General features: G+C 40.0%; 1 protein-coding gene across 3 annotated transcripts in view; it reads right to left on the bottom strand.

The window, feature by feature from the left end:
• The window catches only part of Dlgap3 (DLG associated protein 3), a 60,758-nt gene that overhangs the window by 18,175 nt on the left and 30,555 nt on the right, over nucleotides 1–12,028 (bottom strand). For all 3 annotated transcript variants that reach the window (XM_046469470.2, XM_058570915.1, XM_058570916.1), the window contains 2 exons: nucleotides 709–922; nucleotides 136–449 (listed from right to left, as the gene is read on the bottom strand). In XM_046469470.2, coding sequence (XP_046325426.1) covers nucleotides 136–449; nucleotides 709–922 — 528 coding nt within the window. The remainder of the gene's footprint in view (nucleotides 1–135; nucleotides 450–708; nucleotides 923–12,028) is intronic.

Below are 12,028 nucleotides of genomic sequence, written 5' to 3'. Positions count from 1 at the left end.
TGACCAGGCACAGGATCTACTTGCAGCTCAAGACTGGCCAAGAAGCTCTATGTATCCAGAAGGCCCCTCTGATCTTCTCAACCCCTCCCCAACTGGCCAGACCTGAGCCTTCGATGGTGCCTCCTCCTTTCATACCTGCACACCGATGGATGGCCGCCACTTCCGCTGTCGCGCCAGGCTCCGCAGCTCCTCCCTGCCAGGGATGGTTTTGATGATGAGTGTGGGGGGCTTGGGGCTGGCCCGGGGTGGCACAGGCGCCAACTCGAGGGTGCGTGCGCCCATGGCGGGGCCGTCCAGCCCGTCTGCGGAGCTGCAGCGCCGGGCTGGGCCCTCCGTGGCGGTGAAGCTCTCGTGGGCAGAGTCGGTGCTGCTCTGGGCGGTGATGGAGATGCGGGGCGGGGCCTGGCTTCCCGGCGGGATGGGGGGCGGGGCCTTTCTGAAGTTGAAGGCTGTGGAGGGCGAAGCAGGGAATGAGATACACATCCCGGCAAGAATCTGAGGCCCATCACCAGGCACACCCATGCGCTCCCTCAGGACCCGGCCGCCACGCGCACGCCATGTGCTGCTACATACAGGGCCAAGGACTGTTCTCATCCTGCCCAGAGAGGAAAGCGATCTGTCCACAGCACAGTCATGGCACTGACCGGAACGGACACCAAGGTGGTCTCCAACTAAGGCCCAGGCCAGGGACAGAGAAAGCATACTTACAGGAGCCGGGCCTCCCTGAGACAGAGGCAGGGGCAGCAAGGAGGGGTAGGCAGTCGTCGTCTTGAGAGCAGCCGGCCTGGATGGCCCGGAGGTAGCTGTGGCTCCGCATGCGGAAACAGCCGGGCAGGTCCAGGGCGTCCACGGCCTGGGACTCAAGCTCCCCAAACACAGACCCGCACACGGCCTCCAGCTGCTGGTTCAACTCGTCGCTGAGCTAGGGGCAGAGGCCGGGAGGTCAGTTACCAAGGAGCTGGGAAAGGGTGCTCTGCCTTAGGAACATATCTAAGTCTTCATCCACTAGGCCTCTGTGACTCTTCTTCTCCAGCATTTGGGCTAAAAGAAACCCTCACTGTCCCCAAAGATGGCGACACCTGTGATACTCCCTACGGCCTGCCTTGGGGCCCAGTTTTATTTAAATACCCCTACCTGTCCCCCACCTGTGCTTCTCCAGGTGTCTGGCTGTACCCCGGACTCTGACCACACTTTCTTCTCTACCTAGTTCTTCATCTTTCTCACACTTGAGCCTGACAGAGAGAATCTTGTCATCCATACGCCTGCTGGGTATCAGGGTGGGGACTGCAGGGAAAGACACTTTATTACTTATTACCCCACTACATTACAAACTTGATTAAAATCAACCTATAGATATATATACCCAGGGGCAAGATGGAATGTAATTATTAGCCTACAGGTATCTCAAGGCTTTCCCCACTTTGTGCTCACGAACAAGGGTTCTGACTTGGTCCACTGGTTCCTGCCCTGCCCTCACCCTCCAAGGGAAGCTCAACCATTACTGGATGAAGTTTTTGTTTTTATACTGGGGATTGAACCCAGGGGCACTTAACCACTGAATCACTTCCCCTTTTTATTTTGAGATAGGGTCTCACTAAGTTGCTCAGGGCTTCCCTAAGTCACTGAGGCTGGCTCTGAACTTGCAATCCTCCTGCCTCAGCATCCCAAGCCTATGGGTTGAAGTTCTTGTTTTTGTTTTTCACAATTTGTGGGGCAGAATTCATGATGTTAAAAAAATATAGAAGCAAGGAAGAAAAATACAATACAAAATTTTTGTTCATGGAACCATGCCACAAACCATAGACTGAGACTAAATATACTACAGAGTTTTCAGCATAAAGAAAAAAATAAAGGTAGGAAAAAGTAGTACCAGAGGTAAGCTCTGTGACAAAACACAGCTGACAGAGTCCTAAACATTGCTCCAAATGGGTACATACTCTTCCCGGAGCTTCCACCCAGCCAAAGCATGTATGAAATGTAGCCTGAGAGTTGCCTGCATAGGCCATGAGATGAGGCTCACCTAGATTCAAGTGCTGTCTCTGTCTCTTCCTGGCAATGTGGCCTAGGAAAGCAAAAGTTTGGGGGCCTCAGCTTGCTCACCTGTCAAATGGGAATGATAACGGTACCATATTTATAAGTCTATTGAAGGGACTCAAAATAAAAAAAAATGGGAACTTGCAATTGGTTTTTTTTTTTTTTTAATTTTTTAATATTTATTTTGTAGTTTTCAGTGGATACAACATCTTTGTTTGTATGTGGTGCTGAGGATCGAACCCGGGCTGCACGCATGCCAGGCGAGCGCGCCACCGCTTGAGCCACATCCCCAGCCCCTTGCAATTGGTTTTTGTTGTTGTTCTGAATTAGACAAGAAACTAAGAGGAGAGGCAAGCACCTGGTATGGACATGAATTAATTCATAAATATCAAAACAACTGATCTGACACTCCATTTTCAATGCACCTAGTATGGCAACTGATGCATAGAAAATCACACCCAGAAAGCACAGGGTAGGGGCATTCATGAGAACCATAACTGCTCCTGTCACTAAGCCCAAGATAAATCTCCCTGTGGATGACTGTGCAGAGGCCCCTGGATGGAGTCTTACACAAGGTTCTCAGTAATATCCCATGGTGAATATAACAGCAAGTATCCTAGGCTGCATCTGTGACATCTCCCAGGAAAGATTCACAGCATCATATTTATGTGCAGTCGACAGAGATTCAAAGAATTGTCTTGACCCAAGTGTAAAATGCTGCTTAATATTTCCATAACTATGCCTCCTAAGTGTAGCATGATTTCACTAGGCCCTGGCTCAAATAGAGCTGGAATTTCCATCCCATTCTATCAATGGGAAAACTAAGACTCAGAGAGGACAGATAAATTGTCCACAGATAGCCAGTTGGTAAGTGGTAAAACTAAAATTAAATGCTACATTTGTCAGCTCCCCTGTAAGGCTGATTGAGTATCAGGATCTCCTAGGGAGCCTGTTAAGTCTATGTTAACTCGGGCCCTCTAACTATATGCTTTTCTCTGCTTTGGCTGCTTGGAAGCTCAGAAAAAAATCTGCTGAAGATACAGACTCAGTGGTTCTAATGTAGGCCCAGAAACGAAAAAGAGGACTGCCTGAATTCCTTTCTAAAGGAACTTCATTACAATGGAACAGAAATCACAGGCCACAGAAAAAGCAATCCAAGATCCAGTAGAAGTTAAATTCTTCCATGTCCAACCAGCCTAAGCCACACCATGTGGCATCTGTGGCTGTCACCATGACTTCCTGTAATCTACTATCCAGTTATACTGTCTCTGGATGTTGGGAACCCCATGGACAGCAGTTGCCAAGGTATTTCCTGGAGCTCAGGAGCTCAACCAACTCCTGCCCTTTCTAGATTAGGCTCAAAGTGCTCCCCAACTAAAACCAATCCAGCCCAGAGAGTCCCTCCTGGATCCCATGGGAGCTAATCTAAGAGCCAAGAGCATTGTGGTCTCAAGTAGCCTGGTCATCAAGGATTCAAGGAATCTCATTCTGAACTTAACTTCAGTTTTCTTCTATGTGTAAAGCAGTAGGCATAATATCTGACACAGAGCAGATGCTCAATAAACATTAGCTATGACTATTAGTAGCAAGAGGTTCTTAAAACACAGTGGCAATATCATTCAGAATGAGAGAGCTCTCTATTCCAAATAGACATCTCTATCTATATTTAAAATAACACCCAGCTATGTCCACAACCAACTCTATCCAAGGCAGGCAGTGGCAGAGTGAGAAGCTCCCGGTGGTCATACACCTCCCAGCTCAACTGGCCAAGAGGAGATTCTGGGGAGTCTACAAGGGACGAGGACCTAGGGAAACCCAGTCTCTATCTATATAGACTCACAGAGGAATACTGCACCTGAGTTGATCTGTCCTATGTGATATTATGCTTATAAAATGGTCCCACTGCATGGTGAATACGCCCATTATTCCTGCATCAACTTCCATCCTCCTTCCTCCAACCCCCACTTGCAGGAGAGTCAAAAAGAATCCTCTGGGGAAATGAGATCCTGAGCCTTTCTACAAACCAGACTCAGAATCAGTGGCCATTTCCAAGCACATGGGATAATGAAAGGAAAATACTTCGTTTGAATCTAATTGAAAATCGCCCATGCTAGAGTCGGTGGGTCCAGCTGGGGGCCAGGTGACATCCTGTACACTTTACGTAAGTTATTTCGTTTAGATAACCTTTGAAGCCTCCCGTTTCAAGCCACTCCAAAACACTGGATAAAACATAACAAATGTCATTTTATATGCATAGCTGAGCTCACAAGAAAGCAAGCTAAGTCCCCAGGGGACAAAAGCAAAGAGGAGACTGGAAAATCAGAATATGAACTATGTGAGCCAATGCTGCAAACAGCCCAGTGGAGGCGGGCAGTGGGGGCAGGGGGTTCTGGTCTCAGTAACCAAAAGACTTAAGTTTTAACACCCACTTGGGCGGAGGAGTGAGGCTTTGGGCTCACACGAAGCCCAAATGAGAAGCTGAAATGAGAACCTTTAAAAGCTAGAAAAGGGGAAATCTTCGATGAAAATGTAGACAAAAAAAATTTTTTTTAAAAAAATCAATCCTTACCACAGGCCGATAGAAAAAAGCCAGTCTGTAGTTCAGGCACCAGAGGGAAGAAAGGAGACAAATCCCCTAAAAACCTGTACCCATAAACCAGTCCTCCCACAGACACGGGATTTTATCTCTTCATGGGCTTGCGTGGCCCAGATTAAAAATTCACATAAAATGGCTCTGGACCAGGAATATTCTAACAGAAGCAACTGCAAAATGTATACCTGAGGGATCCATGCCTAACCCAGGCTGCTCAGGCCTCCACTGAAGATGAGCAAACAGTGTCTATGTAGCAGCCATTTCTGACATCACCTTAATGGTCTCCAACTCCTGGCATGCACTACTTCCTCTGGAGTGCGGACTGGACTTATTGGCCCACTTCTCATGAATAGAACATGGCAGATATCGGAGATGTCACTTCTGAGACTAGGTTACAGACTGTGGTTTCTATTTTAGATTCACATGGAAGCAGGCTGCCATGTTGTGCGATGTCCCTAAAGTGAGTCCCACATGACAAGAATCTGATGTCTCTGGCCAATGGGTGGTGAAGATCCAAGCCTGTAAACAGGCACATCAGTAAGCATGGAAGCAGGCCTCCCCCCAGGCAAGCCCTGAGATGACCACAGCCCTGCTCATCACCTTAACTGCAGTCCTGTGAGATGCTTGACCCAGGTAGCACCTAGTTAAGCTGCTCTCAGATGCCTGACCCACAGAAATAGGAGATAATAAGTTCCTGTGTTTTCAGACGCTGCATTTTGTGTAAATTATTATGTCGGAATAGATAACTAATACAAACTGTGACATAAACTTCTATTAAGTCATTGAGAATCCAGTTTTTAACTATCTAGAAGATACATAAAACTTTTGACATATAAAGCAATTTTGCCTTATGTATAGCAAAATTGTTTTTAAACTATGTTTGATACTTTTTTTAAAAAAGATAGAATCTTGCTGTGTTGTTCAGGTTGGCCTTGAATTTCTGGGCTAAGATGATCCTCCTGCCTCAGTCTCCTGAGGAGCAAGGAGTACAGACATGTGTTATTGTGCCAAGCTTTGAACTACCTTTAAAAGTCCTAACTTCAAAGCTAAAACTGAAAATAGAGAGAATAAAAGCTTGGGGAAAAGAGAAACTAAAGATTTGAAAAGGAATCAAATCAGATTTTGAAAAATAAAAATAAGTTAGTAAAATTAGAATACAACTGATGAGTTGATAGTAGATTAGATATGACTGAAGAAAAAGTCACTGAATTGGAAGATTCACCCAAGAAACACACCTAGGGAGCAGCATAGGGAGGCAAAGAGATGGAAAATATAGAGGTTAAAATAGATACATGGAAGAAACAATAGAAAGTCCCTTTTACAACAATAGGAGCTCCACATGGACAGACTACATAGACTGTGAGAGAGACAATATTTAAAGAGATAAGGACACTTGTTGGGAATTTTTGTGACTTATGATTTCAGACATAAAAGAGTAAGGAAGACATTAAATCCTATCACCCAAGATGACTAGAAAGCTGGAAAAAAACTGTAAAAATAATCACTTTATCCCATTATAATCAATTGAAGGCACACAAAAAGGAACCTTCAGGGGCTGGGGTTGTGGCTCAGCAGTAGAGCGCTCACCTAGCATGTGTGAGGTCCTGGGTTAGATCCTCAACACCACATACAAATAAATAAAATAAACATATTTTTTTAAAAAAGGAAACTTCATCATGAACATTACTGAACTTTGGATAAGAACAGCATGATTCTGCAGTAGCCTTGCCTCAGGCGCTCCCATTTCCCAAGCTTCCAGCTCTCAGAGTTGCAACAGTTCATCCAGTGTGTGAAACTAGCTGCTTTCTGCCATTACCAGGGGCTCCACTTCATTTGGAGCATTGTCAGTGACAGCTTCAAGAAAAGGGAAGGCCAGAAACACTCCTAGGCTGAGGTTTCAGCACTGCATGGGGCAACCAATGGACTTGCAGATCAGCCAGAAAATTAACAAAAAATTCCAGGAAATGAGATAGTCACAGTGAGTTTGATAACTTCTCCACATATTTTGGGCCAACTGGAGGTTGGGTGAATGCACAGCAGAGACCAGAGAGGCTCTGAACCACCTACACATCCCTGGCCAATGGAACTAATATATATGTTCGAGAAAAATACAAGACAGCCTGGGGAAGAGTAAAAGCCATGGCAAACTTGAAAACAACCTGAAGTTATACCCCCTTAGGCCTTGCAGAGAACCAAGGGAGAGAAAGAAGCCTTCCTAGCTCAGGATTTTTTAGCACACCTTCTGACCAATCTTTAACTAAACACTAAGATATGTAGGTACAAGGACAACCTCCAGAGGAAACAGGGCTTAAAAAAGAAAAACAAACAAACAAACTGAACAGAGACATCAGTGGCTACATGTTGTAGGGCAGACTGATTTCACCAATTTTGTCCAGGGACACATTAACAAATAAACAAAGCAATAACAATTTTCAGGAGGAAAAACTAAGAATTCAGAGTTGCTATTTACCCAAAATGTTCCGTATTCATCTAAAAATCATGAGACATGCAAATAATGAAGAAAATGCAAATTGTCCCCAAATGTTGTATTTATCACTCAAAACTAACAAAGTAATTATTATAAATATATTCAAGGGTTTGGGATGTAGCTCAGTGGCAGAATGCCTGCCTACCATGAAAGAGAACCTGGTTCAATCCCCAGTACTATTAATTAATTAATTAAAAGAATAAAAGAAAACCATTCTTTTTTTTTTTTTAAAAAAAAAGATCTTTTGGTTATTGATGGACACAATATCTTTATTTTGTTTATATGTGGTGCTAATGATCGAACCCAGTGCCTCACACATGAGGGGCAAGCTCTCCACCACTGAGCTACAACCTCAGCCCAAAAGCCATTCTTAAATATTTTTTTATGCTTAAAGATTTAAAGGCAAGCACAACCACAATGGTTTAATAAATACAAATCACAACAAAGAAAGATAAATTATTTTTAAAAAGAGAAATAAATGGAAATTCTGGAGCTGAACAGTATAATAACTGAAATGAAAAATTCAGTAGAGGGGCTCTACATAAGAAATGACTGGTAAACCTGAAAATAGGTCAATATAAATTTCTCAATCTGAAGAATGGAAAGAGAAGATATAACAGAATGAACAGAGTCTCAGAAATTTGTGGGACAACATCAAGTATACCAAAATACCTAGAAAAAGAAAAAAAGAATAGAAAAGGAGAAAAAGGAGGATGAAGAAGAGGTGGAAGAACGAGGGAAAAGACAGGGAGAGAAACAATATTTTAAGAAATAATGGCCTAAATTTTCTAAATTTGATTTTTAAAAAATTTACCTATAGAGCTGGGGTTGTGACTCAGTGGTAAAGTGCTTGCCTAGCATGTGTAAGGTACTGGGTCCGATTCTCAGCACCACATATACATAAAGGAATAAAATAAAAATACATCAACATCTAAAATAAATTCCTTTTAAAAAAATTAATCTACAGATTACAGAAGCTCAATGAACCTAAAGTAAGTTAAACCCTAAGAGACTCATATTGAAACAGTCAAAATTGATATCTGAAGACAGAAAACTTAATAGCAGCAAGAGAAAAATAATTCATCACATATTAGGAAACATTGGCTTTTCATCAGAAACAATGAACACCAAAAGACAATGGAATGGCAGAAAAGACTGTCAACCAGGAATTCTATATCCAGCAAAACTACCCTTCAAATATGAATTTAAAATAAAGATATTTCCAGATATAGACTGAAGAATTTATTGCCAGCACACTTATCTTACAAGAAATATTAATGGAAGTCCTTCAGGCTAAAAGGAAATAACACCTAGTGGTAACTCAGATACAACAAAAGAAATGAAGAACACAGAAATTATAATTATGTGAGTAAATATAAAAGGCTATATAAAATATTTTCCTCACTCTCTTCTTTGAAAGACATAAGGTTACATAAAGCACTTGCTATAATACCAATGTTGATTATAACAACTATTAAGTTTATAACATATGCATAAGTAACAATAATACCACAAAGTAGGGATAGAAAAAGGAGATATATTGGAGCAATGCTTCTATATTTTAATATCATTAATTATATTTGATAAGCTAAGATACACATTGTAATTCCTAGTGTAACCACTAATAAAATAATTCAAATAATATAGTGAAAAAATAACAAAGAAATTGAAATGGTACACTAAAAGATGCATTTAACACAAAATAAGACAATAAAGAAAGTGCAGATAAACAAATTATGATATGAGACAACCCAATCATGTCAATAACTGTATTATATATTAATGGATGGAAAACTCCCACTCAACAGGTAGAGATTAGCTAGACATGGTGGTACATGCCTGTAATCCCAGTAACTGGTGAGTCAGAAGGACGGCAAGTCCAAGATCAGCAACTTAGCAAGATCCTGTCTCAAAATTTAAAAAAAAATGTAAAGGACTGGGTATGTACTTCATTGGTAAAGCACCCCTGAGTTCAATCCCCAATACCAAAAGAACAAGACCCAACTACATGTGGTCTATAAGGGACATACCTTAGATTCAAAATAAACATGGGTGGAAAGTAAGAGAATGGAAAAAAAATGTATCATACAAACAGTAACCAGAGAGAATTTTCCAATGGATGAAAGACATGAATCCTCAGATTTAGGGAGCACATGCTCAAACATATCACAATGAAACTGCAGAACACCAAAATCAAAGCGAGATCTCAACAGCAACCAGGCAGAAATGAAAATTACCTACAAAGGCAATTATACTAATAGCAGACTTCTTAACAGCAACAATAGAAGATAGATGACAAATAGCTTTGAAACATTGAGAAAAAATAATTATTGACTTAAAATTCCCCTAGTAAGCTAAACTATATCAAATAATGAGGATAAGGAACTGGAAATATAGCTTAGTTGTAGAGGGCTTGCCTAGCGTATGTGAGGCCCTGGATTTGAACCCTGACATCAAAAAAATAAAAATAAAAAATAAAAACTGAGGATAACATGTATTTTTGTTGAAGCTTGCTGTATAGTGAACAGACATTCACTGAAAAACTTACTAAAGAATATACTTTAGGGGCTGGGGTTGTGGCTCAGTGATAGAACACTTGCCTAGATGTGTGAGGCACTGGGTTTGATTCTCAGCACCACACAAAAATAAATGAATAAAATAAAGGTCCACCAACATCTAAAAATATTTAAAAAAAAAAAAGAATATACTTTAGGAGAAAGGAATGAATATAAGTTGCAATGGTGGGCTGGGGTCATAGCTCAGTTGCAGAGTGCTTGCCTAGCACGAGTGAGGCTGGGGTTTGATCCTCAGTACCACAAAAAAATAAATAAATAAAATAAAATAAAGGTTAAAAATGTACATAATATTTTTTTAAAAAAAGACACAATGGTAAATGGTAAAGAAGAAAAAAGGTAAAGTTGTGAGCACACATAATCAAGTACTGAGCATAAAAAGTAGCATCAATACTAAAGACTAATTTGAGAGATAAAAAGGTAGAAATGAAATACTGGGCAACAAGAACATACAAAGAAGGAAAGTGATCATCAAAAAGTCATTTCAGGACTTTGGTTGTAGCTCAGTGGTAGATCTAGCACTTGCCTATTTTTATTTTTAAAAAATAAAAGTAGTGTGTCTATCTACAACTAAAAAAAAAAAGAAAACTTGTTTGTTTGTTTGTTTGTTTTAAAAGTCATTTAAGGGCTGGGGTTATGGCTCAGTGGTATAGTGCTTGCCTATAGTGTGAGGCACTGGGTTCAATTCTCATCACCACATATAAATAAATAAAACAAAGGTCTGTCAACAACCAGAAAAATATTTAAAGAGAGACATTTTTTATCCCTTTGACAAAAAAGTCATTAAATTATTTGAGGGGATGGGCATGCTAATATTTTAATTATTCCACCTTTTATTTATATATTATTTCATCACTTTGTATTCCATAATTACATACAATTTATCAATCTACAATAAAATTAAATTTTTTAAATGCTGAAATAAAAAGAAAGACCTGAATAAATGAAAAAACAGCCCATGTCCAAGAATAATAATACTTAATATTGTTAAGAACACAATACCCCAAAAATTGATCTGGGCATTCAATGCTGTTTCTTCAAATTCCCAACTATACCTGAAGCCTTTCAACAAGGTTCCTAAGGGAGACACAAAACAATCCTTATGAAGAATTACAAAATCCTATTATTAAATTTACCATAATCAATTCTTACTACAAAGTTATAGTAATCGAGCAGGTGGCTATAGCCATGGAATAAATTTGAAGTTTCATTAATTAAACACATACACTTATAAGTACATTGATTTTGACAAAGGAGCCAAGGGGGAAGAAAAATCTTTTCAAAAAATGATGCTGAGAAAATTGGATATCAAAACGTAAAAGGATAAAGTTGGACCCCTAACTCAAATCATACACACAGTGCTCCCCAAAAAAACTCAAAATAGATCACATACCTAAATTAAGTATAAGAAATATTAATTTTCATGATCTTGGATTAAGCAAAGATTTCTTAAACTTTATATCAAAAGTACAACCATGAAGAGAAAATTAGATGAACTGTACCTGATCAAATTCAGTGTATTTTATTCTTCAAACAACAACATGAAAATACAAGTCCCTAAATAGGAGAAACCACCCCCGCCACAACTTAACATTGTATTTTTAGCACCCAGAACTGTGAGATAATAATTTTTTTGTGTGTATGGCACTGGCAATTGAACCCATGGCCTCATGAATGTTGGGAAAGAACTATATCACTGAAAATAAATTCATATTGCTTAAAAAAAGAAGAATGGAAGAGGTCATCAAAATTAAGTGTCCTAAGGTCTTTGCATTGTTCAGAGGGAAGGTAGGAAAAAACCCATCAGGTTTGAACTGCTAAGTCAAATATGTACATTAAAATTATAAAGGTAACCATGAAGAATAAAATAGAATACATAACTGCCAAACCAGCATGGGATTTGGCAGAAGAAGAATCAATCCAAAAGAGGCAATCAATCCAAAAGAGGCAGCAAAGGAGTAGAAATGTATCACCCAGGAGGCAGGATAAACAGAAGGCACGATATAAGATGATAGAAATAAATCCAAGTGTATCAGCAATCACAATAAATATAAACTCACTAAACACTCAAACAATTATCAAATGGTTATAAAATCAAATCTAACCACAGACTATTTACAACAGACATACCTGAAACATTAGCAGACAAAAATAAAATCTTTAAAGTCAAAGATGGAAAAAGATGTTCTGGGCAAATACTGAACAAAAAAAATAGACTTAAGAGAAAAAGCATTATTAGAGATAATAGGGTGGCGTCTCTGGTGCTTTAAATCTCTTTCCTCTTCCGTAAAGCAGAGATTCTAAGCCATTCCTCCAGGAGAAATATATCAAGTATATGTG

This window comes from Marmota monax, unplaced genomic scaffold (genome assembly GCF_021218885.2).
Source record: "Marmota monax isolate L192 unplaced genomic scaffold, Marmota_monax_Labrador192_F-V1.1 WCK01_AAM20220418_F8-fsc00008, whole genome shotgun sequence".
NCBI lineage: Eukaryota > Metazoa > Chordata > Mammalia > Rodentia > Sciuridae > Marmota > Marmota monax.
This window is presented reverse-complemented; position numbering and strand designations above follow the sequence as displayed.